Below are 27,758 nucleotides of genomic sequence, written 5' to 3'. Positions count from 1 at the left end.
CTGGTTTCGAACTCCTGACCTTGAGTGATCCTCCCGCCTTGGCCTCCCAGAGTGCTAGGATTACAGGCGTGAGCCACTGTCCCCACCCGGCATCACTGTTATTAATATTATATTATCATTTAATTTCCTGTCGTATTCTTTCATCTCAGCTACAGCTGTTTTTCCCCCTTGCTAAGAGAATATTTCAAGTAAATCCTTTTTAAATTCTAACCAGTCTGAGCTGAAATTAGAAAATAGAGTTTTTAAATACTCTGGGGGAAGCTGTTTCAATTCCCCTTTTGCAGAGTGAGAGGGTGACCTTTGAAAGGCAGTGAGTGACAGCTGTGCAGTTCCCTTCTAGGGGTGGGTGACCTTTCGGTGGGCATGGAGAAGTGTGATATTCTATTTGTCACAGGACTTCCAATCTTAAGGTGCTTTTAGAGGACTCTGTGTGAGTCCCAACCCTGCAGAGGGGTTGGGGAATATTAACCCCATTTTTCAGATGAAGAAACTGAGACCCAGGGGAGGAAAATAACTTTACCTCCTCCCCAAGTTGGTGAAGTGTTAGGGTAGAGCTGGAAGCAGATTTGAGTCCCCACCTGTGCCAGATAGAATGATGAGAAAGCGCCCCAGGGAAAGCAGGGGGGGGAGAGGGGAAGGGTTTTGCAATACTTGAGGGTCAGGGACGCAGGTGCAGGGAATGGGGAGTCTTACTGCAGCAGGCTCAAGTGAGGGAGTCGGGGCAGGCACTGCAGCAGGGTCTCCAGGCTCTGGTCACTCAGGACCGCACAGGACAGTCTGTGAAGCAAAGCATCAGAATCAGACAGGGAAACTTCCAGAAAAGCAGGGAGCCTGGCCTCACAGCCAGAGCCTTCTGGACATGGGACCTAACCAGTGTTGCCCAAGACATTCCCCCCCAACACTGAGTCCTTGAGTTATCCCTGGAGCTGGAAGAGGAGGACAATCTTGCAGGTTTGTACAATACTGGGTTAAACCAAATTAGTTTTCTCGGCTGCAGGACTTGTCTGAGCCTTTGATATGGTGCTGCGCATTATGACTTTCCAAGGGGCTATGGCAGACTTTTTCCCAAACCAGATGGACCAGCAGGGCTGTTATTTGAGGGCCATGAAGGTTAGTGTTCTGCGGAACATGCTTGTTGAGAAGAGAATGCCGCCTTGAGCCAAGGCAGTGAATACGGTCCTAGCAATCCAGCATCATCAGGGCAGCGAAGGGGGAATGCGGGCTGGGCCTGGGCTCTGACTGCCCATCAAATCCGGACCGCCCAGCTCTGCACTTGTCCAAATAATTTATCGGAACCCAATGCACTCAGGAGAAACTCCAGACAGTCACCCTTCCGCCTTTGCTCTGGCTGGAGAATGGTGACAGCTAGAGTCTCTGTGTCCACTGGGGTCACATGCGGCCCCTCCCCTTGGGCCTAGGAGCCACTCCCCGACCCCCAGAGGCCTGCAGACCCCCAGAGGCCTGTGGACTGTATCTCCCTCTGCCGCCTGCTCTTCCCTCCCTCCCAGTTCCCTTGCTCCCTGCAGGCCGCGCCCTCCCTCGCTGGGCCCACCTCCCCCGCTTTATCTCTGGGTGGGTGGTGGGGAACCTGGGTGGGGGATTGGGTGGGGGGAGCAGCCCGTGGTTCTGCAGCCGGAAGCTTCTTGTGGAACCTCTGCAGGGCCCCAGTTGCACATTTTCTGTCCCAGGGGTGGCATGGGGTCCTTAGTAGCTGGGATCACAGGTGCATGCCACCAAGTCTGGCTACGAGATTGCAACAAGTGTGCCACGGTGACGTAAGATGTTAATAACTAGGGAGACTGGGTGAGGGAACTCTCCAAACTCTCCTTGCAGTCTTTTCATAAATCAAGTCTAAAACCATTCTAAAGTCGCTTACTAGCATATGGATTGGACCCACATGTCTGGACACTCAGGAAAAGCCATGCTGTGTACTTATGAGACAAACGCTCGCTGCAGGGGTCTTACACGGGGAGAGCCCACGTCCGTCAAACAATGTCAAAGTCCAGGGAGTTGAAGCCCTAAGTCACCCAGACTGCAGGGGGCCGACTCCGAGTCCAGTCTCTGGTCACAGACCCAGGTGTCCTGGGGCGGGTAAGGCGGCCAGCCCGGGGGCAGAGGAGGTGCCCTGAGGATGCGCTCCAGCCTCGAGGCCCGAGGGAGCGCTGGGGTGGGGCTCAGGACATGCCCTGAGCTGAGTGGACATGGACGGGGCAGGTGACAGCCCCCCAGGGCCAGTCCAGCACCTCCCAGCTGGGGGGGGGGTGAGGTGTCTGAGGCTGGGGGCTGCTGGGAAGGGACTCGAAATTCTCACCCGACCTCTCACCAGGAAGCCCCCTCCCTGGTCACTAGACAGAGGCCCACATCGTGCCCTGCGGGTGGTGTCCTGGTTACTTACTGGACTTCCAGTGGCCCCGGGCACTGCTCCAGGGTGTCACAGAGTTGGTGGAGGCTCAGGGGCTCCAGCTGACACTCCCTGAGGCTGAAAAGGGGCAGTGGGCAGCGCGGGGCATCAGAGAGGACCCAGGGCCCCTGTCTGGCCCCAGGGACTCTCTCCTCCTCCCGGTAGTCCTCACCCCAAGCTGCAGGCCACTCTCCCCTCTCCCAGCAAGTCTCCCAACAGCCCCTGTCCCCCGCCCACACTACGACAGCGACAGTAGAGGACCCTGAGTGCCCAGCTGCCCTCACCTGTGACTCTCCAAGTCCTTCCCGCCACCCCTGCCTGAGCCCAGGCCACCATCCGCACTCCCCTGGACCACTCAGCACCCTCCTGGCGTCCACTCTCGCCTCCCCGAAACCACCCCCCATCGCAAAAGTGCCTCATTTGTTAACACTGTGAATCTGACCAGGCCCCTCCACTGCCTAAAACATTCTATGGCTCCCTATTACCCCGAGGCTAATAGCACAGCCTCACTGCCCGCCTGTGCTCCAGCCACACTGACACGCCTCCTGGGCTACTCGCTTTCCTCTCCGGATAACCGGATAACCGTGGGGCCCCAGCTTAAGTGTCTCTCTCTTTCTCAGGTGAGGAAGTCAGGGGCTGAGAGGGGGAGCCCCAGCGGGGGTCGCGCAGCCCCTCATGGTAGACGCGTGGTGCATCTGGGGATAGGGAACCCCAGGCAGGGAGCGGCTGGGCTGCTCTTTGCTCCGGAGAAATGCGGAATCTTCTCTCTAAGGAGCGCGGTCTCCCTAAGGGGCCGGCAGCCCCCGCCGCCCGCACACTCGCCCTCCTTCCTTTCCCCTCTTCGCAAACTCTCTTCCCTCGATCCCAATCCGCAGCTCTAGGCCCCATCTCCGTCCCCTTCCTGACCCTCACCACACTGCGGTTACCCCCAAATAAGAAGGAGTGAGACGGTACCAGAAGCTCCTGGGGGCGCAGCGCTGACCGAACCCCGAGAACTCGGCTCCCGTGGGGATCTCGGGCAAACGTCCCCCAGCCTGTGTGTCCCTGGGAGTGGGGAAGCCCCTTTGGGGAGAAAGTTCCAGTCACCCACACCGGACTCCTAGACGCAGACGTCAGGGCTGGAGGGTGCTCGAGACAATCAAGGCACTAGATCCTAGTCCAGCCCCTCACTGTTCAGATGGGGAAACTGAGGGCCAGCAAGGGAAGCCAGAGTGAGAGAAGCCAGCGGCTTACGCCTGCCCAGGTGGGCAGCCCCTGACCAGATAGGGGAGGCAGGACAGAGCCCTCCCCTCTCTGACCACCGACCTGGCATTCATGTGACTCTGCTCCCTGGACCTCAGCTCTTTTGGCTTCAGGAACCCAGAGGGTCCCCAGAAACAGAGAGCCTAGCCTGGGACGCAAGACCACCCGGGCTTGGGCCACCCTCGGCTTCAGACAGCCCACCTGTCTAAAAAGCCCACACTTTCCCCGGACACCTCCACCGTGGGTCGCCTCTGCCTGCTGCCACCACTCCCACGTGACGCCAGGGGGCCACCCCGCTAGGCGGCAGCCGGGAACACCCTCGAAGGGCTAAGACCAGCGTTGCCTATTTACCGCGAAGATGCGGACTTTTTTTTTTTTTTTTCTAAAGCGCCAACGGTTCTTGGCTTCTCAAATGCGATACTCAGAGTATGAAAGGGCAGTGACTCATGTGAAGTCATGAGTCTGCAGAAGTCCCCGAGAGACAGAGACATGACTGCTTCCTCATCGGCTCCCATGCGGCGGCCATCTCTGGCACCTGCTCGGCCCTGCAGTGCCCGGGCACGCCCCCCCACCGTGCACCGCCTCCTTCCAAGACAAAAACTAGTCAGCTGACTGCTGACACCTTATGGGGGGGGTGCTGGTTTCGGAAGTGCCAGACCTGGGTGGTTTGTCCCAGGGCGAAGGGTGGTCAGCATGGGTCTGGGGTGGGGGGCACCGGAGCACAGGGGGAGCAGAGCAGGAGGGGAGCCCCCACCCCAGAGCGCCCCTCCTCACCTGCCTCTCCTGGCACCCGTCAGGAGGATGCGCTGGCTCTCCAGGCTGGAAGTGGAGGAGGTGACAGTCTGAGAAAGGGCAGGGCCCCTTCCCAGGCAGCGGCAGGACAGCAGACGGGCCGGGTCCAGGAGGGCCCGGGTGGTCTGCTTCCCAGCAAACGTCGTAATAAGTAGATGAAGCAGCAACTGCATTTATCAAGGCACGTACGAAGCATACCACCCACGGTATCCCATTCCATTCTCGCAATAAAACCATGGGGTGAGGACTTATTCTTATCTCCATTTTACAGATGAGAAAACTGAGGCAGGGGGACCCAGGGACCTGCTCTGAGCCTGGTCCGTCCGTCTGCAATGGGATCCTCGGGGAAGGAGGAGGGAGGCAGACCCCTGACGCCATGGATGCCGAGCCCCGAATGGCCTGGGGCCACGTGGCCGGCCGGGACCTTCCCTTCTACGTGCTCCTCAGCTCCCTCGGCCACGGGGAAGGCAGGTCCCTGTGCACCCAGTGGCCACCGGGGAGCTCCCAGTTTTCTTAAAAGTCTCTGCAGACGTCAGAGGGTGAGGAAGGGAGAATGGACTCCCCCATGATGAATGTGAAGGAATCTCAGTGTCCTGGGGCCATACTCATTCATTCATTCATTCATTCATTCAGCAGACACTCATCACATGCTTACCGGACCCGGCACCACCCAAGGCCCCGAGGATGACACATCATGAACACGACGGAGGGGGGCCCACGCGGGCGCTGGGGGAGGGGGGCAGGCGGGTGGAGGGCCCCTCACTCACCTGACGTCCAGGCGGAGGAGCCACGGCAGCGTGGAGAAGCACCGGGCCAGCGCGAGCACGGCGCCCAGGGAGCAGCCATTCCCGCTGAGGCTGGAGAGCACAGCAGCGACACCGGGGGTCAGCCAGACTCGGCGCACCCCTCTGTGGCGGAGCCGGGCAGGGGAGGGCCGTGCCTGGCTCCAGACACTGAGCCCCAGGAGGACCCCTCATCGTACAAGTGGGGAAACCGAGGCCCACTCGTAGAGAGGCAAGGCCTTGCCCCAGGTTGGTGACATGTGGGTGCCAGAGCTAAGAGCCCAGGGGTTCCCCTGGACTGTGACGGATCTGGGGCGTGCTCCCGGGCTAGCGCCGGGGCTCCGTTTCCCCACCTGCTGAAGCGGGTGGTGCCGAGGGCACCATGGAAACACGGGCTCTGGGTCGGAAAGCGGACAGCCGCTCTTTCCCCCGCGGTCTCCCTGCCAACTGGTTGTGTGCTTTCCATCTGCCACGTAGCGCCCCGCTCCTCTGGCACGGGGACGCGGCCAGGGTGAGCGCAGGCTCTCACGAGCCCCACGTGTCCGGGCGTGGCATTATCGAGAGGTCCCATGGGGACGTGCCTGAAAGCTCCTCTGCATGCAATTCGGGGGCTGGGACAGGAACAGAGGACACTTTCCTTGGCAGCACCCCAAACAAGGACTCCCTGGCAGGAGGGACCCTCAGGCCACAGCACTCACTCCAGAGGTGGCAGCTACAAGCAGTGGCCACACTTGCAGTTTAGGTGTCTATTGACTGGGAACCAGGGGCTCAGAGAGGTGGGGTAACTTGCCCAAAGTCACACAGCAGAGCAGGTGGCAGAGCCAGCCTGGAATACAGGCCCCATGTATGACTTCTCACCAGGGCTCCTCTAGCTTTGGCCAGAAGCACTGGGGGGTTGAGGGTGGGGGGGAGAGGCCACGTGGGCCAAGGGCACTGGGGCTGTTTAGTGCCACGAGTATGTTGCAGGCAGAGTTTGGGGATTCCTGGCCTCCCTCCCACGCCCACTCTCTACCAGGCACTCAGCACCCTCCCGCAGCCCTGGGGTGCAAACCCTCCCTGCCTTCCCTGTCCTAACCCTACCAACAGCCCCTCCCTGTACCCGGGGCCAGAATGGTGCCGGCCGTTGCTCAGTAATGTCACGCTGCCGGCCCAGGTGCGGGCCGGGCCTCGGAGAAGTGAAACCTTGAATCAGACGCTGGGGCCAGTTCTCTATTTGAGTAAGCATCACGGTTGAGCTAGCCATTTATCGCAGTTACCACGTGCGGGTGGTTGACATGCACTGCCTGATTATCTCTACAACAACCCCAGGGAGGAGGCGACTGAGCACAGAACACCCCCACGCGCCCGTCCCGCCGGGGACAAGCCCAGAGGCTTTGCCCACGCGGATACTCACTCCAAGGACTGCAGAGCGCCCAGCCCGGGCAGCAGCTGAGCCAGCAGGGCGGCACCTTCGTCCCCTAGAGCGTTGCCTGAGAAGCTGGGGACAGGGAAGGAGGGACCGAAAACGTTAGTGGAGGTGGGAGTGGGTGGACAGCAGCACCGTCCCTCCCCCCTCCAGCCATGTGACTTCCTGAAACTGGGGACACAGCCCTGGGCTGCCAGGCCAGATCTCACATGGGGGATCTCACTGCTGGGGTCTCCCCCAGGTTCTGATCCTGAGGTTCACGGACCCCTGGGGGCAAATGTGGGGGACCCGTATTTTGGGAGAAAGAGTCACAACTTTCGCCAGATTCTCTAAGGGGTTCCTGACTTCATCAGGGAAAGAACGGCGGACCTGGATCTTAGCAAGTAAACAAGACTCCGACACGCTGGCACGCCTAGCTCTAACGACCCCACCCACTGGCCTTTCATCAAGCAAACCGCTCACTCGAGATGGAGCTGCCGGAGCTGACCGAGGTGGCAACTTCCTTCCAGCGCCTTGCAGAGCTGCTGTAGCTGCTTGGCTTGGAAGCCGCAGTGTGTCAGCCTGCGGAGGGGCAAAACCACAGCCCTGCAGCGCCTGCCCCACCCCGAGTCACAGCCAGAGCGCGAGGCCTGCAGGAGAGGAGGGGCTGGGGCACACCTAGCGCCTAGACAGGCAGACAAAGAGGGACCCACAGACACCACGCCCAAAGGACATCACACTCGGGCAGAGAGGAGGCAGAGACAGAGGGAGGGAAACCAAGACAGAGGCCCAGAGACGAGAGAGAAAGCACGAGTGCCCCAAAGGAGGGCAGATAGGATTGGGGGTGCTAGAAAAAGAGAAACTATGAGCGAGACAAGGAACGAGGGGAAGAGACAGACAGACAGGGAGATCAGACAGACACAGAATAAGGGAAGGTGAGAAGCGCATTGGTGGGAGCCCCCCGGGGGCTGAGCTGAGCCCGGGACTAGTCCCCAGCTCAGGAGAGAAGGGGTGAGTGCGCCCCACGCTCTCTGGCCAGAGTTCCCATGGCCTCTCAGCTGCTGGGTTCAGGGGAGCTTAGGGGAGTGGGGTCCCCTGGGCTGCAGAAGGTGACTGGGGTGGGCTGGGCAGGGGAGGTGGGAGACAGGGAAGCCAGGCCACAAGCCCTGGACATAGCAGGTTATAGTGTCCCCTGCTGCGGGACTATATGGGGCCTAGGGACTGGTTTTGGGGACAGGCTCTGAGCAGAGGGAGGGGCTGGAATGTCACCTGGGGCTCAGAGGCCATCACTGTACCTGATCTTGCAGGAGCTCAGGGGCAGCTCAGAGGGCACCTGGGACACGAGACTGTCAAGAAATGCAGCACTGGAGGGACACACGCCAAGGCCAGGCTGAGCAGCCGCCCGATCCTCAGTCTGGCCTCCCCCCATTCAGTCACCACACTCTGCCTGGAGCCGGTCAGACCTTGGTTCCAATTTGGCTTCTCCACCTCCCGGTTGTGCGACCCTGGACTAACCACTTGACCTCTCCCTGCAGCACGTGTGTGCAGTGCCCGAGTCCGGCGCTTGGAGCATGCACAGTAAGCGCTCGGTTAACCTCAGCCCCTTATCATTAAGCTCATCCTCCTCCTCATCAGGGCTCCAAAGCTATCAGTCCTGCTCTAATCAAGCCTTCAACAGTTCAGCCCCACAGAAAAGATCGTGGGTGCACTCCGAGGAGCAAAGCGCTGAGTCTCTGCCCATCTGCTGGGCTGGGGCAATCCAGGAAGCCACCCTGGAGGAGGCAGACACCCCTGAAAGGTGTCCTTGTGCTAAAGGGAGCCAGATGTTCAGACCAAGATCAGAGCTACAGGCTGGAAAACTCTCTGGGCTTGCGCGGAAGGGCCTCAGTCTTCAGAACATCACTCTCCGGCCACCCCACGCCTGCCCGGTGTGCTGTCTCCGTCCTACCCCTCGGGGCTTCCCTGGGTACCATGAAAGATGGGGGCATTCTGCCTTTGGACTCTGCCCCTCAGGGCCGCATCGTCTGCCAAGCCTGCTCCCTCCCCACTCCTTTGTGGATTCAGCCAGGTCTCCCAGGCCGTGGGCTGGCACTGCAGGGGCGTGGAGGTCAGAGAGGGGGTGGCCCGGGGCTGGGACGAGGCTGGGGCCTACCTCTTCTGGGGTCCCTCCTGCTCCTCCGTCTTTTGGGCAAACGTGAGGACCACGGCTTTGTGCAGCAGGCTGCAGAGACGAGGGGGAAGGGAAGGGAGGAGGTGAGAGGCTACTGGGTCCCTGACGCTGTGTCATTTCCAAACATTGTCCTGCAGGGGCCTCTGAGGTGCCAGCTGCCACTGCCACCCTCCCACCCCGCCTCCAGCTGCAGCCACTTCCTCTGACTTCTTCCTCTGACCTTCAGAAGCCTGAACTCTTTCTGCATAGAGATTGCACAAACTTATCTTTGCTAAGCAGCCTCCTTTCCCGCGCAAGCCCTCGAAAGAAACTTCAATTCTGCGCCCTGTCTCTGGGCCGCAGGCTGAGCCCCTTCCTTCTGCTAAGCAGTGTCCCTGCGCCTGGCATTGGGGGTGGCGTCCTCCTGCGCTCAGCTGATGGGTCACCACTGCCAGCCTTTCGCAGTGGGTCCCTCAAACCCTTCGCTTTCTAACGCAACAATTTTTTTCTTAAAAAAAATAAGATTAAATTATAGATTGTCTTTTAAAACTTAGTTTTTTAAGGCATAGAAGAAGCAAGGGTTTTCATGGTTTCTAACTGCTGTGAGAAAAGAAAGAAGAAAAATAAAAAAAGAAGCAAAGGTGACAAATAATTATAATTATTAATAATTGATTATTATTGATCGGAATGGACTATACCATTCTTTCTACCATTCAGCATTTTGAATTAAGATGATGAATCAAAATGTTTATGTTTACTTCCTAAACCACAGTCATCCTTCCCTATTAAAACTATAACTACATTATCCTTTTGTCATGGTTCCATTGCGTTCTCTCTGGAAGTAACTTAGTTTAATATGCAACTGTTAGACATTCAAGCTATTTCCATTATTCTCCTATTATAACCATCCTCGCGGTTGCCTGTATTTGCACAATCATGATTTCTTTAGTCTAAGTTCCTAGGCGTGAACGGAGTGTCATTTGGAACGCACTGGGACGCTTTACTGAATTAATGTGTAAAGTGAACCAAGGCCCCTAAACTACTCTCTCCTCCCTCGACGGGTGTTTAAAGCAGGGACCACCCGGCTCAGCTGAGAGCCAAGGACGGGGCCTCCCTCTGCTCTGAGTGGGCGCTGTGTTGACATTAGTTAGCGTCTGTCCTCTGATCCCTCTTCTGCACAGCGAGACTCTTGACTCGCAGGAACGAGCCTGAGCCCCGTCTTAGGTGGGTTCCCTGGTGGCAGAGCGGGGCCTGTGGGCGGGGCAGGCACATCGTGAGCTGGGGGACGGCTCTCTCGAGAAACAGGTACAGGACTGAGGAAGCCCAACAAAGCAGGTCCTCATCCCGACCCCCCAGGAGCTCTGGAGCATGAAGGGGACCACAGTTTGTCCCCACGAGGGACAAAGGTGCTGGGGAGTTTTAGCCCCTGCCTCTCACTGGCCACTCTGGTTGGGGGGCGGGGGTGGGGTGCCACCTCCCGGGCATCTCTGGCTCCCACCAGCCAAGCGCAGGTCTCAGAGAGGGAGTGAGCTGGGGCAGCCGGTGCCCGCAGGGCGGGAAGCAGGCTCTCGGGGTCTGGGCAGGGCACCGCAGCATCTCCTACCCGTCCCAAAGGCCTGGGCCCGGACAGAATTCCAGGGGCTTTAGAGCGCATGCCCCAGGCTAGAGAGGGGGCGGGAACCTCTGGGGGGCAGGGGGCGGGGGGCTCCCACCTGACATGCAGCTCTGCCAGCGTCCTGCACGTGCTCACCGTGGGCAGCATGCAGCCCAGCCCGGCCACCGAGAGCCCGTTGTCGCTGAGGCTGTGGAGAGGAGGAGGCAGGCGTCAGCACGTGGCTGAGGTCCCAGCCCCAGACAGCTCCAGCCCCCTCCTCATGGTGCAGCAGCCTGCTGGCTGTCACTGGGACTCTCAAAGGATCCATGTGAGTGACGCATGAGCCACGGCCCCACTCAGAGAATAAAGCTCTCCCTCCCAAGTGGCAAGAACTAGTGCGGTGTCTTCACCTCTTGGAGCCTCAGTTTCTTCATCTGCAAAATCACTACCACTTTTTTTTTTTTTTTTTTTTGAAACAGAGTCTCACTCTGTTGCCCGGGCTAGAGTGCCATGGCGTCAGCCTAGCTCACAGCAACCTCAAACTCCTGGACTAAGGTGATCCTCCTGCCTCAGCCTCCTAAGCAGTTGGGACTATAGGCATGCTCCACCATGCTCGGCTAATTTTTTGTATATATTTCTAGTTGGCCAATTAATTTCTTTCTATTTATAGTAGAGACGGGGTCTCGCTCTTGCTCAGGCTGGTCTTGAGCTCCTGAGCTCAAACGATCTGCCCACTTCGGCCTCCCAGAGTGCTAGGATCACAGGGCGTGAGCCACCACGCCTGGCCCACTTTTGAGCACTGATTGTACCAGGCTCTGTACCAAGAGCTTTGTACATATATGGTTTCACGTCATCCCATTTTACAAACAGGGAAACTGAGGCCCAGAGATGTTCAGTTACTTTCCCAGGGTCACACGCTACTAAGTGACAGGGCCAGGATTTAAATCAAAAGCCAAAGCCCCAAACCACTGCTACCCAACCTCAACACTCCCCCAGCCCAACCCACACGATCCTAAGACCCCCATACACTCCCCCAAACACACCACCCCATGCATGTAGCGCCACAGCACAGCTAGCAGCCTAATGCCCTTCCTTTCCACCCCCCCACAACCTACCCCTTCACCCCAACATTGTACCCGCACCCGAACACCCCACTTCCCACTCCAACACCCCACACCCATGCATGCAACACCCCACCCCAGTCCACACAGGGGCTGTTGCAAGGACGACCTAGAACTCGAGCCACTGGTGCACGACGAACACGCTCTACGCACGTGGGGGGTAAATGATCGGAACCGAGACAGCAGCCCGGGCCAGAGGCAAAGGCAAGGTGCGGTCAAACCATCCCAACTTGGCAAGAGGTGGGAGGAGGTGGGGGTGGCAGCGGGTCAGCACTATGGGCACGGGACCGGGGTGGCAGGAACAATCCGGGGCTCTCTGGGGCCCTCTTTGCTGCCCAGGGGTGGGGCGGGCAACTCACTCCAGCTTCCTGGTGATGTGCAGCCGGAGCGCGGCCTCTGCCATCAGTCGGCAGCCTTCGTCTTCCAGATGGTTCCCTGAGAGGCTGAGACAGAAGGGCCTGCTGCCCTGGACTGCCGGCCGGAGAGTCTGTCCCCGAGCCCCAGCACGCCCGCAGTCCTTTGTGACTTCAGGCAAAGCGTCACTCCCCTGAATGAGCCTTAATAATAACTAAAGTGGACAGACTGCACGCCACATGCCTGGCAACGCCCTAGATGCTTCCACGACTATCAGCATACTTCATCCCGAAAGGGAGCCGCGTGTCTGAACTGGAGATGGGGGGGGCGATGGGGCCGGGGAGGGGGACAGAGCTCTGCACTGCCCAGGACTTCAGGGTGGGCTTTATCCTGAGCAGTGGGCAGGAGTGAAGGGGGCATCAGTGAAATGCAGATCACTCTGCCAGGTGCAGGTGCCAGGGTGACAGCAGGGACACCAGCAAGGAGGCCGAGGGGGTCTTCCAGCAGAGAGATGAGGGAGGTGTGGGTGAGGGAGGTGGAAGAGAAGGATGGTTTAGAGCTGCTGAGGCAGTGAGCTGACCCAGGGTGCACCGGCCGTGAGGGGAGGCAGGGAGCTGTGCGGGGTCTGGTGTGTGTGACCACGTGGGCGATGGGACTCTTTCTGCAGGTGACAGAGATGGGGAGCAGCCTCAGTGGTGGGGAGGTGGCTGGAAGTATTGGAGCTTGGTAAATGCCACCTTCTAATCCTGTCCTGGTTCTCCCAGTAGGTCAAGGATCAAGAGTTGATCACCAAGGCAGCCCATGGGGTGACCCATCCACCTCACGCTCTGGTGGGGCCACTGCCCCCAGAACACATCAGCGCATTCCATCACCCCACTTTCATGCCCATTTGGAGATTTCCTGGGAGGGAACCCCTCCTGGTGACGTAGCAGGACCTCTACCCATCCCCAAACCCTGCTCTCATCGGCTCTGCCCAAGAACTGGATATGGTGGAAATTTCTCTATCCTGAAAAGAGGAGGTCATCCCACTCTACTCTGGGAGAAAGACACAGCGTAGAGGGTGGGGGGTGGGGCTGAGGGGCTGTGGTCTGGAAAGCAGACCCAGGTGTGGTGTCCCTGGAGACCTCGGTGACAAAGGTGGCAGTACGGTGAGGGAGGATGAGGCTGGGAGCCAGACTGCCTGGGGCTTGACCGCTGGCCTAGACTCTTCCTGCCTGTGTGACCCAGAGCAAATTTACCTTTCTGTGGCTTAATTTCCTCCTCTATAAGATGTAGATAGCAACAGTATTTACATCACAGACTTGTGCAAACTGAATGAGGGGATGGACTCAAAGTCGCTAGCCCAGCACCCGACACAGGACAAGCACTAAATAGTGGCAGCTGTTGTGATCACTTCATTCCCCCAAATTCTTCATGAGCCAGCACACCCCTCCCCCCATCACCCACCCCAAAGCAAGGCCCTGCCACTCCGCCCCACCCTGTCCTCCTGGCTCCTGCCACAGGGCTTCGCATGATACTCACTCAACTTCTTCCAGGCGGGGGCCTTCCAAGAGCAGGGCTACGAGGGCTTCCACATGACTGACCTGGAGCTGACACTGCTGAAGCCTGGGGTACAGGTGGGGGCAGAGGAGCTTAGGACAAAAAACTACACCATTACCCCTCCAGCCTCGAGGGACAGACTTAGGGTCTAGTCCTGGCCACACCTCTTAGTAGCTGGGTGATCTTGGACAAGGCACTTGACCTGTCTGAGACTCAGTTTCCTCCTCTATCCAATGGGAATAATAATGTGCACTTCCCAGAGATTTTAAAAGGATTCCAATGAGGTCATGTGCATAAAACATTTAGCATAGTGCCCAGCATTTATATAGCAATGGTCCTTTAGCTTGTTGCTATTGTTGTTCTTATGACAGATGCTTCTTATTTAAGCCAGGATGGGTTATTCAGAGCCTTTCCCTCTCCCACCATCTGCTTTTAGTCCTCCCTGCTCCTGCCATCCCTCCCCTGGGTCTTCCCCCATATCCCTCTCCTTAAGACAATTGATCCCCCGAGATACCTGAGTGTCAGGCTTCTGCTCTGAGCCCCTTTCCTCTGGCTGTCATCTTTCTGCAGGTCTGGAGCTCTGGCAAGAAGAAACCAAGCATTGGCCTGGGCTCAGGAGTCCAGGGCCTGGTAGACCATGCACGCCTCTTTCCTTGGCTTCTAAAGGCTAAAGACGCTCCAGCACAACCCACAGAGAATCAGTAACAAAGACGATTGCTTGCAAGTGCTCAGGTACTATGCAGAAGAGCAGCAGGAATTAAAGTATTGAGATCAAATGGAACCTTTATTCAAATTCTGGCTCTGTCCTGTGTGGCTCTGTGGCCCTGGGCAAGTCATTTCACCCCTCTGAGCCTCCATCTTCTGTTTTCTAAAAATGGGATGACAACATCTAACACACAGAGTACCTGAAGGGTGGAATGGGACACTGTGTGTTCGAGTGCACGGCATGGGCACTAAACTGAAGCTCAGTAAACAGGAGCTGCTACCGTCTATGATGTGAGGGTCGCCATGCGTGTAACAGACGGGCCGCCTAGTCTGGAAGGCAGGGAGTGTGAGCTGTATGTGAGTGGGGCCAGGCGGTGAGAAAACCTGGACTCTCTCCTATGGGGCCAGGGGAGCGGTAGAGGATTCAGGGAAGCTCAGGTGCTACGAGCCAGGTTCCACACACTTCTAGATCGGTGCTAACAGAACTTTCTTCAGTGATGCAAACGTCCTGCATCTTTGCCATCCACCATGGGAGCCACTAGCCACCCATGGCCTCTGAGCACTTGAAGTGTGGGTGATGTGACTGATGAACTGAAAATCTCATTTTCCTTCATTTTAATTAATTTAAACTGAAATAGCCACATGGGGCTAAGTGACTCATATTGGGCATCACAGCTCAAAGTGGCTGGAGAAGAAAGCGACATTGGTCCCAGCGGGTCGTTACACAGGTAAGGAAATCAGGGGCCGGAGCAGGGACAGAGAATGCTCAAGGACACAGATCACCTGTCTCTGAGTCTCAGCTAGGGAGGAGAGTGGGGGGCGCAGTTGGAATGTTCTTCCAGGGGAAAGCAACTTCCCCTGTCTTCCCCCTCCAAGACTGACCAAGCTGGAATCTGTGCACAGCTGGAATGGCCAGCAGCTGAGTGCCGACCGCACTTTACATGTTTCCACTGTTTTAATTCTCAGAACAACCCTAAGATGCGGGTACCATCGTAGCTCTCCCCCTTTCTCTTCAGTGGTAAGAGCTTCCCCCACAAGTCCTGCCAGGCTAACGGCAGCTGTATGTGCTCCCGAGTCTGGCTCACTCCGAGACTTCTGATGCTGCGCCTCCCACAGGAGCCAGATGTGCTCCAGACATGCTCGAGGAAGCTAAAGCCCTTCGCCAACTCTCAGCAGTAGTTCGTTTCTCAGCACTGCAGTAGCAGGAAGAGCCTCCATATTCTAGCTCTTCCTGGGCTCTAAGAGAGCCACCCTTCCCCTCAACCGCCTGGGCCCAGGTTAATTCTCAGCATGGGCCAAGACCCGTCGCCTCCTGGCTTCTTACCTTTGTAGCTCTCCAGCCGTCTCTGCACACGGGGAAAGAAGGAAGATGAGGTCCGCCTCCCTGCAGGGTCAGACACCGAGCCATGAACCCCCCAGGGCTGGGAACCAGCACGTCACCCCCCACCTGCAAACCACTTCCTGCCCCAAACACCTAGAGATAGCTGACTTCATGATGGACTGAGAAACACAACAGAACTGGCAAAGTGCTCCCAATCAGGCATGTAAAATCTTGACTGTGTCATTATTTGATGAATCCTGCAGGAGCGTTTCAAAAAGTCAGGGAAACAATTTTTTATAAAAGATATAAGAAAAATTAGGGAAGCTAAGAGTTTTTTTTTTAAAAAAAACAGAAGTTGCCAGTGTTTTCGGATTAAGAAGAATGACGCCCAGCCTACCCTACGATTTGAACAGGCAATGCTGGTTCAGCACCATGGAGAGCGACACGCGCCGCTTCCTTTGGCCGCACCTGTTTCCACGCGCCCATGCGTTCATGCATCCATCCATCCACTCACTGTTTATTGAATACCAGGTGACAGGCCTGAGCGAGGCTCCGAAGATACAGTCGTGAGTAAAACAAACTTGGGCATGCACATGTAGATCTAACTTTCAGATTTGGAGCCTTCTTCTTTTCCCATTCCCCATATCCTCCACCCCTTTTCTCAAAGTCCCCAAGGCCAGGATCCCATTCCTTCTGCTCACCTGACCTGCAGCATCGTGACGGTAGGGCATGTGACTGCCACTTTTGCCAGGGAGAGGAGGGTCGACACAGAGATGTTGTTGCCACTTAGGCTGCAAGATTGAGACAAAGGAGTCAGAAGTGAATTCTCCATCCCAAGGACACCAGATCTTCCTTGTCTTGCAAGGGAGGGGGGTGATGGAGGCAGGGACAGGGGCTGGGCTGCGAGGGGCATGGACAGACCACTTACTCAAGCCTCCGGAGCCGTGGCAGGCAAGGGAGTACCTCCACGATGTGCAGCACCTCCTGGTCCTTGAGCTGGTTGTCCTGAAAACTGCAAGGACACCAAGGCCCAGTCTCTCAGCCCTGGGGATGGGGTACTTGGAAGCCCCAGTTGGCAGGTGACAGGACTGCCACTCTCACATGGGGACATAATACAGGGGCCCAGAAAGAGTTGCTGACCTCCTCCCTGGCACCCAGCAGGCACAGCTAGGAGGAAAGACCCTCTGCTGGTCTCACATCTGTCCCTATTTGTCCCCTATGGGAGAGTTTCTGCCTGGTGGCCCAAGGGATCTAGACAATAGTCTGAAATCCTCATAAGGTGGAATAATGAGACCCAGCACCCTTCTCCTAGGGCTTATGTCTGGGAACTGCCCAAGGCCCAAGTCCATCAGGGCCTCTTGACCTGCAGGTGATGAGCAAACTCTAGACTCATCCAGAGCCCCAGGCCAAGCACATTCCTCTCTGACCCTACTTTCCCCATCTGTCAAATGGAGTACACAACCCAGCCTCGCTTGGGTTCCTAGCTGTGGGGACGGATGAGTCAGGGTGATTGACAGCAATGGTGGGTGACGGGAGACAAGATTAAAGTCACTCTCAATAATCAGGGAAGAAAATTGCCAACAAGTTCAATATTTCCAAACCTTTGTCCTGACCAGAGTGGTCACTGTACAAAGACACCCAGCCAAGAGGACGACAGGGGCTGTGGACCAGCTTATGTTTCATGCAACGAGTGATCAGGCTCTGATGGACTACGCAGGACCCACCCCGGCCCCAACGGAGCCCCGGGCAGTGACTCCTGTCCCCAGCCAGAGAGCCGTCCTGGAGATCACTCACCTGACCTCTTCCAGCTGTGGACAGAAGGGCAAAGCTTTCACCAGATGTCTGATGCCTTGGGCAGTGATCTTACTTCCTGCTAGCCTACAGGGTGAGCAAAGACGGTGGGGAGGAATGCAATGGGGCAGGGGGTAGGCTGGGGATCTGCCCCGTGGAGGACGGGGGGAGGGGAGAAGAGTGCCAGGCATTGCCGAATGAAGACCCTTCTCCGTTCCAAGCCCCGGCTCACCCCAGCTTCTGCAGCCTCCCCATCGTTGGCAAGCTCCTGGAGAGGGCTTCTGCAAAGGCGTCCCCGCACTTCCTGCTCTTAAAGCTGCAATGGGAAGAAGCAAAGTGGCAGAGGATCGGCGCTGGGCAGTGCTAGAGGTCACCACCAACCCCTCCTGACGGATGCAGTCTGTCATAGTAGCAGCAGCAGTAACAAACACATTTCATGGCAGACACTGCTCATTGTCCACCAAAATCCACTCTCCACTCCATCTGTAGCAGTCGAGCTATAACTGGGAACCTGGTTTCCCAGCCAGAGATGACATTTCCCAGCCTCCCTTGCAGCTCCAGCTTTGACTGTGCAGACAAGGGTGGCCAAGGGGATGGCGGGGCGACAACAGAAGGAACCTGGGTCCCTGCGTGACCACATGGAGCTGAGCCATTCCACTGACCCAGACCACTTACCACTAGCTCTTCCATGACATAGAAATAATGCTCTACATGACTTAGTCTACTGTATTTGGGAAGCTTCTCTAACTGCAGCGTTGCCTTTTCTCTAGCTAACATGTCTATTGAGCCTTTGCCAGGCTCTGGGCTAAGAATTTTTTGTGCATTTATCCCGCGGCATTCTCACAGCTGCTCTGGGAGTTAGGTCTCAATTATGACGAGTCCATTTTAGGAACGAGGAAACTCTGGCCCAGAGAGGTGACATGACCTGCCTAAAGTCAAACAGCCTCCAGCAGCACAGCCTGGACGGAGGCTCCAGCCCAGGATGGAGGGGGAGAGGCTGGGAGTCCAGAAACCAGGCGGGGGAGGGACTGGACTGGACTTGGAGCTGCCGTCGGGCAGGGAGGGCATCGCAGGCCGGGGGCAGTCAGGGCCATCTGCTCTGCTATTCCAGATTCTTACCCAGTCTCCTTGGTGCTCTCCCCAAAGCCCAGTTCCCTCCCCGGTCCTCCCCACCCGTACTCACCTGAGATTCTCCACCTGCCCACAGCCTTCCAGAGCCTCAGGGCAGCGGGGCTCCAGGGGGCAGCCCTCGAAGTCCAGGTGGATGGGGGCGTCCCTGCGCTCCAGGATGCCAGTCAGGCTGGTGAGGTCGGCGCAGGTCAGCGGGAAGTTGTGGAAGGACAGTTGACAGGGGAGGCTTTGGGCAGCGAGACGGGCCAGCTCAGGCTCCTGCGTCTCGTCCACGCAGCGACACAGCTCTACGACCTTGGGCCCCGTGAGCTTGCGGGTGGCCAGCTTCCTCAGCGCCTGCACGACAGCAGCCTGCCGGGCGCCCACCCAGGCCCCGTCGCGCTCTGCCAGCCGGCCGAGGAAGGGGAGGCAGGCGCGGGAGGCCAGGCCCGCCAGGAAGGTGGGGAGGTGGTCCGAGAGGCCCACTCTGGCTTTGGTCCGCAGCACCCAGCGGGAATTGAGGGTGACACGGTGGGCGAGGGTGTCTTTGTCCACCTCGGGGCTGGCCATCAGGTACAGGGCAGCAAAAAACTCCTGCAGGCTGAGGTGGGCGAAAGCGTAGCCCGTCTGCAGGTGCCCGGGGCCCGTGTAGACGCTGAAGGAGGTGAGCAGGCTGTGGGCGGCCCCGAAGGCCATCGCGGATGGAGGGATGTCTCCTGCATAGAAGACAGCCTTCCCGGCCTCCAGGCCCCTCAGGGCCACCTCCCCCAGGCCCAGCAGGGGCGCGGTGGGCAGGTGCCCGGGGGGGCCGAGGGCGAGCACCATCTGCACGTAGAGCTGAGTCACGGTGGGCAGCAGGGCCGCAGACTGGCCCGGGGCGCTGTCGGGGAGCAGATGGCGGAGGCAGAGGCAGGCGACGCGGCACAGCGCGGGCACCGCACACATGCGCCGGAGACGTCCGTTGCCCCGCAGCTCTGCCAGTGCCCCCTCCCGGGAGGGCTGGGCGCTGAAGAAGCGGCTGGCGTACTCCTCCACGCGCGGACTGTCGAAGCCCCACATCTGGACCACGGCTGCCTCGGCGGGCAGGCAGGGCGGCAGCTTCCCGGGACGGGAGGTGGCCATCACCCAGCAGCCGGGCAGGAGCGTCCCAGCGCAGAGCCCGGAGAAGAGGGTGAGGGCCGGGCCCAGGCCCTCGGGGGCCCCCGGGTCCCCCCCGGAGCAGGGCTGGAGGGCCTCGTCCAGCCCGTCGAAGACCAGCAGGACTCGGCCCGCGTTCTCCGTCAGGTACTGGAAGACGGCGTCGGGGCCCGACTCGGGGCGCAGGTACAGATCGAAAAGGAGCTGGGGTAGCGTCAGGAAACTTGTCAGCAGGTTGAGCTGGCGGAATTCAAAAAGGAACAGGGCCTGGAAGTGGTCCAGCTGGCCCTCAGCCCACTGCTGGCAGAGCCGGTGGGCCAGCGTGGTCTTGCCCATGCCAGCCGTCCCCAAGAGCACTGTCACCCTTGGGCCCTTTTTGGTCCTGGGATTGAAGAGGTCCCAGATGTTCACGTCAGTGCCATCTTCTGCCTTGATGTCTCCCATACCAGCCCCCTGCTGAGCGTCCAAGGGCACTGTGGCTCGCGCCCACTGCAGGATCGGGGGGATGTAGGGCTGCTGGGAGGCAAGGTCAGGGTGCCCCGACCCAGAGAGTCTGTCACCACAGCGCTGCTGGGCAGAGGTCCTCAGGAGCTGCAGGTACCTCCTGGCCAGCTCTGCAGGGGGCAGGGAGATGGCATGAGGGCAGGAGGCCCCGGCCCTCTGCCACGTCCCCCCACCCCATCACTGAGCCTCTAGCCCCAGCTATGTATGCATGGGCGATGGGGTGGGGGTGCCAAGAGCACAATAGGGGTTCCTGTGCCACCCAAATTCCCAGAAGCAATCGGCCCTGCAGAAGCACAGGCTCTGGCAGTCACTTAAACAGGGAGGTAGGGATGGAGAAGCGAGGGTCGTGGCTCTATTCATTCTGCAGCAGTAAACATGCTATAAGGCTTTCAGTAATGGTGGGGGGGATGGGAGAGGGAAATGGGGCACTTTGCAACATCTTATTGGAATACCCTCTTCCGGTGACATCTGAGTCCCCTGTGTCCCTTCCCAATATTTCAGTTCTGCATGGCAACGCCCAGGCTGACAGTCCATGGGCCTAGGCACTGACCAATTGGAACTGTGGGAGCTGGGCCCTACAGTGCCCCGTGTTAACCTTTTAATTCCCAGGTCACTGGGAGGTCTCAGGTGGAAGGACTAGGGCCACCGTTAGGGGAGACTGAGGAGGGTGGCTGAGGTGGTGGCCTGTTTTGTACAGGTGTGAGTCCTCTGGTTACGCCCAATGGTTGGCAGTGGTGGGGGTGGGGAGAGTTCCAGTTAGTAGGACAATCAGCCGAGAACACGGAACATTCCGGACGAATGGTCAAGAACAAAAGAAGTTCTCTCTCCCCTCCACCCCCTGACATGGCCAGCCCTTTGCAGCCCCATGTCCACCCCCCCGTGGGCCCCCAGGGCCTCTGCTTGGGGTTTGCCCAGGCATCTGCATCACTCTCCATCCCTGCTCACCCCCCAAACTGGCCATGCTGGTCCCCTGCCTGGGGCTTCCTCAGCCCTGAGGACACAGGGTGTCCCTGGCAGAGCCTGCTGCGGTGTGGCCGGCTCCTTCCGCGGAGCCGTTGTTGGAGAAGTCCCTTGCAGCCTGGCGGGGGACGCCCTTCCCTGCCACCCGGCCCTCTCCTGTGATCGCCAGGACCTCCGACCCTTCGACCCTGGAAGCTTGGACGCGGAGAGTCACTGGGACCCTGGAGGCCTGTTGGCAGGGGACAGCATCCAGAGTCCGCGTCCTGGCTGCGAGGCAACCCCATCCCCACGTCCGGGTCCCGCCCCGCCCTGGCACCCACCTAGCTGCTGCTTCTTGCTCTGCTTCCGGCAAGGGGAGGACCCGTAGCTCTGATGAGGGCGCTTGAGGCCTGAAAAAGAGCAGGGGCAGGGTGGAGGGTGGGACTGCGGACACGGGCCAAGGGGGTACCCAGCACCTTGGGGGACCTCCGTGCCCCAGGCAGGCGGCAGGCAGAGGCTGCACCAGCTTCCGTTTGCAGAGGGCTTGCCGGCCCCAGGAGGAGGGCTGGAGGCTCTGCGCCTGGGGGGTCTCCCAGCCCAGGATGTGGGGAGCAGGGCCCACAGCCAGCAGCCCCCCTGACACTCAGCCCCAAGCACTGAATGGCTGTCTCTCAGCCCGGAAGGACGAGCTCTGTGGCGGCCACCACTGGCCACAGCAGCGAAGCTTCCACTGGGCTTGCCCAGGCCTGTGACCTCCCTCCTGCATCAAGATGTTTTATCACCCCAGTTTCTTATCACCCACACTTCCTCACTTCCCTTAATGGTTTCATGAGTCTTGTCACATTGTATGGATTTCCAAGAGCCACTTTGATACCATTCTGGAAGAGTTTGGGAAAGAAAGAAGGAAAACAAGAAGGAATGGGGAGAAAAAAGAGGGAGGGAAGAAAGGGAAGAGGACCCAGGAAAGAATTTTCAGAAGTGAAGTAGGATGTTCCTACTGCCAGGCACTGGCGACCAAGCAGAACAGCCCCTGGAGCGGTGCCCGGGCCCCTCAACCTGCCAGGTGTTGGCATTTTAGTTGCTGAATCGCAGAGAGGTTCAGGGGCCCCAAAGAGGGGCTGGAACCCATTTGAGAGTACATCCGTATTTAGCCGAGTCCTATACTAACTAGGGACTCACTGGCCAAGCACCAGTCAGACCCGGTCACGGCCATCAGACAGTCATGCCAGCTCAGTGGTGAGGGCCAGCACGGACCAGGGACTTGGACAAATAGCTGTGCTTTGTTGGGGAGCTGGGATTGCAGGATGGGTGTTTTCTGAACATTACTGCCATGCACAGCGATAATTAAGAAGTTGACACTTCTACAGAAATAAGGGTCCTGAGACTAGAGTGTGACCCCTGGATCGGTAGGTGGCTGCCATTTGATCACCCACCCCCTGAGCTCCCCGGGTGCAGACAGCAGTTGTGGGTGATGTCAAGCCCAAGGTGTGAAAATGGGGAGGGGGTGGTTGGGGCTTCCTGGTGAAGCCTGACTCTGTGGGGCTGGGAGACCAGGCCCTGAGATCTGGGGACAGGAAGGTGAGAATAGGTGTCCCGAGGGGCTCCAGGTTAGACCCCTGGGAACCCACAACAGGACAGACTGAAGCCTCGAAAGTCACAGAGTGGGAGGAGGTGGGAGACACAGTGAGGGGCGTGGCACACATGCACAGGGACTGGGGACAGATGAGGAGGACGGTCTCTGGGAAATGGCTGTGACCAGCCCCCACCAGCCTCCTCCAGCTTGGAGGTGGGGACTTAGCAGCGTTCACCGCCCCAGGCCTCACCATGGTGGAGCTGACATTCAGGCTGGCTTCCTCCATCATCTCCCAGCTGGCTGGGGAACCCTGCGCGAGAGAGGAGAATATAATGGACCACCAGGATGTAGCGGGATGCCCGGGGATCAGCTCTGGCCTGGTGTCTGGCTCATCCCACAGGGTGGGTATTCAGCAAAGGGGAAATAAAATGAGCAGTGATCTGTTGCAGGGAAAGCTGGTGGTGAGCCTTGAAGGCAGTGGTGGGCGGAAATGTATGTGCACATGCATGTGCATGCATGTTTGTGTGTGCATGTACAGGCATGCATGTGCGCACACTTGAGTGCATATGTATGTCTGCGCACATGCACGTGCATGCATGTTTGCATGTGCACACTCAGGTATGCATGTGTGCATGCTTGCATGCAGATGTATATATGTTTGTGCATATGCATGCACCGTGTATATGCACATGTGTGTGCGTGTGTGTATGTGCCCCCAAACCCCTGCATTCCCACATCTGCTTGTGGTAGCGTCCTTGAGTGAGTTCCTACTTGCTCTCCGAGGATGCCGTTGTCCTCCAGCGTCCTCTGTTTCCCCTCAGTGCAGTGTAAAACAGAAGGTGCCCAATAAATGCCCACTGAACTGAACAGAGTTCAACCTGCCTATCAGCAGAGGTCAGAAGTCTCTCCCTGTGATAGCTTCTGACCACACTGCAAAAAGAAACTTCTTGGGCGTTATGGGCTAATTGGAATTTTATGTTTGGAAGGAGTCACTCGGTCCTTTCTCTCCCCGCTTCCTACCTCCCTGAGTGACCGGGGCGAAGCCAGGTGGAAGGACGGGTCCTCCAGGCCCCAGCTGATTTTGTGGCATTAGGGAATTTGCTTGGGAATGATCCAGAAACACCGAATTCTGTTCTTGGCTCAGCTGTGCCCTCTCTGTGTGACTCAGGTGGGTTCTTGGGCCTCCCCACCCCCCGTGACACGGGGCTGGGCTGGCTGCCTCGCACCTCTCACACCTGCCCTTACCGTCTTCACTGCCCCAAGTGCTCAGCAGTGGCACCTCCAGCTCCAGGGGCACCTCCAGCTCCATGCACACGGAGTGGATGAACGACTGCCACGTGTTCAGACCTTGGGCGTGCAATGCTCTGAGCTGTAGGATGACCCACTGCTCGGGATCTGAGACCTCGTTCTGGGAGCCCAGGTCCATGTTGGGGAAGAAGAAGCTCATCTTGTCGCTCAGCCATTTGGGGTCCTTGCTGAGCAGACTCACGAGCCAGCTCCACAGGTTCCGGGTGCCCAGCTGGATGCTGATGGGGTCCATGGGGAGCTGCCCTAGAGGGACAGGGTAGGAGGGTGAGCTGGGGACAGGTAAGCTGGGGGAAGCCATGCAGTCAAGCCACATTGAACAACAGAAAATAGGCAGATAAGTGGCCTCTCCATGAAGTCTTATTTTTTTGAGACAGAGTCTCACTCTGTCACCCAGGCTAGAGTGCCATGGTGTCAGCCTAGCTCACAGCAACCTCAAACTCATGGGCTCAAGAGATTCTCCTGCCTCAACCTCCCAAGTAGCTGGGACCACAGGTGCTCGCCACTATTCTTGGCTAATTTTTTGTTTCTATTTTTAGTTGCCCAGCTAATTTCTTTCTCTTTTCAGTAGAGACAGGGTCTCACTTTTGCTCAGGCTGGTCTCGAACTCATGACCTCAAGCGATCCTCCCGCCTCAGCCTCCCAGAGTGCTAGGATTATAGGCGTGAGCCACCGCACCCGGCCTCCACATAGTCTCGATGCCTCTACCCTGGGATTGGTTTCAGACATTAGTCTGCTTCTTCCACACCCCTCCCCAACTCCATCTGTACCTATATCCTGGTTTTCCAGAATGGTCTAGCTCATCCCCTGTGTATGGGCCCCTGTGGACCATCAGTCTTGTTTCCATGGACAATTTGTGCTAGTCTCAGTCGGAGCTAACTTCATGGCAGAGACAACTAGTTGTCCCCCCAAATCGGTTCTTCCTTTCTTCCTTAGTACTACAGCTCCTGAACATTTCCTGTTCATCTAGAATATACCGTATTTCTCAGTCTTCCTTGCAGTTATATGCAGCCATGTAATTACGTTTTTGCTAATGGGATATAAGCAGACGTATTGTCTATCCTTCTTTGCTTCTTCCTGTTGGCTGGAATGTCAATGTGATGGCTGGACCCTGAGTAGCCATGTTGAATCACGAGGTGGAAGCCAGTGGAGACTTAAGCTGTCCACCTGCCCTGCACTCTATGACTTTGAACTTCCATTATATGATAGGGAAATACAATTCTATTTAAACTGCTGTTGTTCAGAATTTCATGATACTCACAATGAATTCTAATCCTAGCTAATATAAACCATCTTCTCTCTCTAAGAAAATTCTCTCCTTTCTAAACTGGAACTCTCAAATGAATTGCTGGTGGAAGTACCAATAGAAGGCCAGGGCCAGTTATACAGCAAAAGCCTAAACAATGCATAGTACCTTCGATTCTGCAACTCCTTTCTACTACTCTAAGCTTAGGAAAGAATCACGGATGCACGAGGTCTGTCCGGAAAGTATCCAGCCATTGTTAATAGAACGAGAATGGTTTGCACGACATCAGTGTAACCCGGCAGCCGAGGAGAATGGACTGGGACACTCTCGTGTGTGGACAATGATGACGTCACTGTCCTAGTCAGTGGGGCATTACTCGCCGTTGAGCGAGCGTGTGTACCGTGTGGCCGTCGCATTCAAAATCTCTGCACGAGCAGAGCAATGAATCTGCCTCCGATTTTGTGTTAAGCTTGCACATTCCTCCGAGGAAACTATTGGGATGATTCAGCAGGCTTCCGGGGACGATGCGATGTGCACAGCGCAAATAAAAGTGTGGCACGGACGCCTCAAAGAGGGTTGAGGGTCCGTTGAAAGCGACCCACGTTCTGGAAGGCCTGCAACAAGCAGAACACGTGACAACGCTGAACGTGTGTGGGTTAGGGTAAGAGACGCTGGGAGAACAGCGTGAGGTCCCAAGGTGCCCGTTTTGAAGGGGACGGAGGCGTCATTGTCCTGTGTACAATGTTTCTTGTATCTTCTTCAACAAATCTCTCTATTTTTCATGGTGCATGGCTGGATACTTTCCGGACACACCTCGTCTTTCCTTAATAATCGTGGCAAAGACTTGGAAGGCACTCACTATGTGTTAGGGACTGTTGCAAGCGCTTTAGGTATCTTATCTAATCCTCACAACTCCCTAGATTCCACCTCTAACTCCAAAAAGAGTGGGAGGCCCCCCAGGACCCAGCCTCCCCGACTCCCAGAGGCTGAGGCACGGGACTGCTCCCCGGGCACCCAGCAGGGGCCTACTGGGCACGTGCCCCCAGTCCCCAGTGGTCAGCCCTCCTCAACTAGACCAGCGGCAATGGGTCCTTGCTCAGGCACACGGATTTGGAAGTCATGAAACATGCTCACGTCCGTGATCATCAGCAGGCATTGTCATCCCCAGGGGCAGATGGAACATGACAGCCAAGGTCTGTTAAAGGATGTGCCCAAGGTTATACAGCAAGTCCACGGCAGAGCCAGCATCGGAACTGAGATTTCTTGCTTCTCAAGCCAGTAAATTTCCAAGGCCTTGGAACCCTAGATGGCTGCAGATGAGGCAAAGCTCTTGGATTTCATGCAATCTTGGTAAAAGGATGTGGCCATGGGCATAACTTCTCTTCCAGGCCATGGCGTCCAAAGTCTATATTGCCCGCAAAGAGATCACCCAGGGCAGCATGGCGCAGGGTGGAGGGGAGCCATGCCTGGATGGTGTGATTTCTGGGGTTATTCCTCATCCTCGGATTTCCCCTCCCACCAGCCTAACACAAAGTCTTCGTTTCCACCATTTGTGTTCTATCTCCTTGGAATAAGACACGAAGGGGAGTAGGCATGGGCACACTCACAACTAATGGATGCGGAGAATGCGTGGGGGAAGGGCACGCTTGTAGCCCTGGTTTGGGTGAGGCAAAGGCATTATATGCAACCAAAATGTTTGCACCCCCATAATACGCCAAAATAAAAAAGTAAAATAAAAATTATGAAGTTAAAAAAATAGAAAGACATGAAGCTTTTTAAGGATAACATCCTTGGGAGAAAAAAAGCACGTGATATCATTATTAGTCATGGAGACTTCTGTGGGGACAGCCTTGGGGAGGACTGTTGCAAGGTTCTTGGGCCCAGAGTCAAGAGCGAGGTTTCCTGTCCCGGCTCTGTGACTGGCACTCTGCTGCAGGCACCAGGGCTGCTCACAGACACTGTCTCCTCTTTCTAGGTCCTTGGTGGGATTGTGCCAGCACCTCCTTGAAATGGATCATGGCCGTGAAACTTGCTCTGGCCCAAGTGACGCATGTCACATCTGTGCAGATGTCTTAAGAGCCAATGTGTGATTCCCTGTGCTCTCTTTCCCCCTTTACTACAGGGCCCGGCAGTATTCCAGACTGTGGCTGCTCCGTTAGCCGGGTTCGGGAGAGAGGATGGCGCGGAGTGGAACTGCCAGTCGATTCACCGCACTCAAGAAACAAGAGCAGGAAATAAGCTGTTATCAGGAGCCCCTGGGATTTGGGGGTTGTGTGTTACTGGGGCGTAACGTAGCCTGTCCTAGCCGATACACTCACAGTATGACTTCAAGCAAATCTCTTCCCTGGCTGGGCCTCAGTCGTGCCATCTATAAATTGGGTAGATTAGATGCTGCCCTGAGGCTCTTCTTGATTTTCTGTGTCTGGTGGGGTTCATTCTCAAGCTGCAGGTTTGTGGTGCCGGGGGGCAGCCCACTGGGGCAGGGAGCAATGTCACTGGTAGCAGGAGAGTGAAGGAGAGCGAGGGAGGGAGAAAGAGGAGGGGAAGGGGAGAGAAAAATCACCTACTTGGCTTCCCGATTCATCACGGGTGCTCCGGGGTCCCCATGCAGAGACTCTCAGAGGTGTCTGGGCTGCGTCCTGTGCCCTGAGCTTCATTTACAGGTTGTTTCCACAGTGTAGACCCCTGAGAAGAGAGAAGACAGGGAATTCTCCCTGGTAGTCCAAACTCCAAGAGGAGCACTGGAGAGAGAGCACTACCCCTAGCCCC

General features: G+C 57.2%; 1 protein-coding gene across 4 annotated transcripts in view; it reads right to left on the bottom strand.

Annotated features, from left to right (window-relative positions):
• NLRC5 (NLR family CARD domain containing 5) overlaps positions 1–27,758 on the bottom strand; it is a 73,700-nt gene that overhangs the window by 26,275 nt on the left and 19,667 nt on the right. For 3 of the 4 annotated variants that reach the window (XM_075995659.1, XM_075995657.1, XM_075995658.1), the window contains exons 2-24: positions 27,557–27,674; positions 23,684–23,989; positions 22,689–22,748; positions 21,207–21,275; positions 18,359–20,036; positions 17,408–17,491; positions 17,179–17,262; positions 16,313–16,396; positions 16,086–16,175; positions 15,388–15,447; positions 13,873–13,938; positions 13,341–13,424; positions 11,825–11,908; positions 10,463–10,552; positions 8,754–8,822; positions 7,897–7,965; positions 7,085–7,183; positions 6,611–6,694; positions 5,203–5,292; positions 4,418–4,462; positions 3,356–3,463; positions 2,396–2,479; positions 694–777 (exon numbers count right to left, since the gene is read on the bottom strand). In XM_075995659.1, the coding sequence (XP_075851774.1) occupies positions 694–777; positions 2,396–2,479; positions 3,356–3,463; positions 4,418–4,462; positions 5,203–5,292; positions 6,611–6,694; positions 7,085–7,183; positions 7,897–7,965; positions 8,754–8,822; positions 10,463–10,552; positions 11,825–11,908; positions 13,341–13,424; positions 13,873–13,938; positions 15,388–15,447; positions 16,086–16,175; positions 16,313–16,396; positions 17,179–17,262; positions 17,408–17,491; positions 18,359–20,036; positions 21,207–21,275; positions 22,689–22,748; positions 23,684–23,978 (3,560 nt within the window). In that variant the 5' untranslated portion in view covers positions 23,979–23,989; positions 27,557–27,674. The remainder of the gene's footprint in view (positions 1–693; positions 778–2,395; positions 2,480–3,355; positions 3,464–4,417; positions 4,463–5,202; positions 5,293–6,610; positions 6,695–7,084; positions 7,184–7,896; positions 7,966–8,753; positions 8,823–10,462; positions 10,553–11,824; positions 11,909–13,340; positions 13,425–13,872; positions 13,939–15,387; positions 15,448–16,085; positions 16,176–16,312; positions 16,397–17,178; positions 17,263–17,407; positions 17,492–18,358; positions 20,037–21,206; positions 21,276–22,688; positions 22,749–23,683; positions 23,990–27,556; positions 27,675–27,758) is intronic. The other variant, XM_075995660.1, reaches the window with a different exon arrangement.

The sequence above is a fragment of the Microcebus murinus genome, chromosome 20 (assembly GCF_040939455.1).
Source record: "Microcebus murinus isolate Inina chromosome 20, M.murinus_Inina_mat1.0, whole genome shotgun sequence".
In the NCBI taxonomy this organism is placed as follows: domain Eukaryota; kingdom Metazoa; phylum Chordata; class Mammalia; order Primates; family Cheirogaleidae; genus Microcebus; species Microcebus murinus.
Note: the sequence above shows the minus strand (reverse complement) of the source record. Positions and strands in the feature narration are given on the sequence as shown.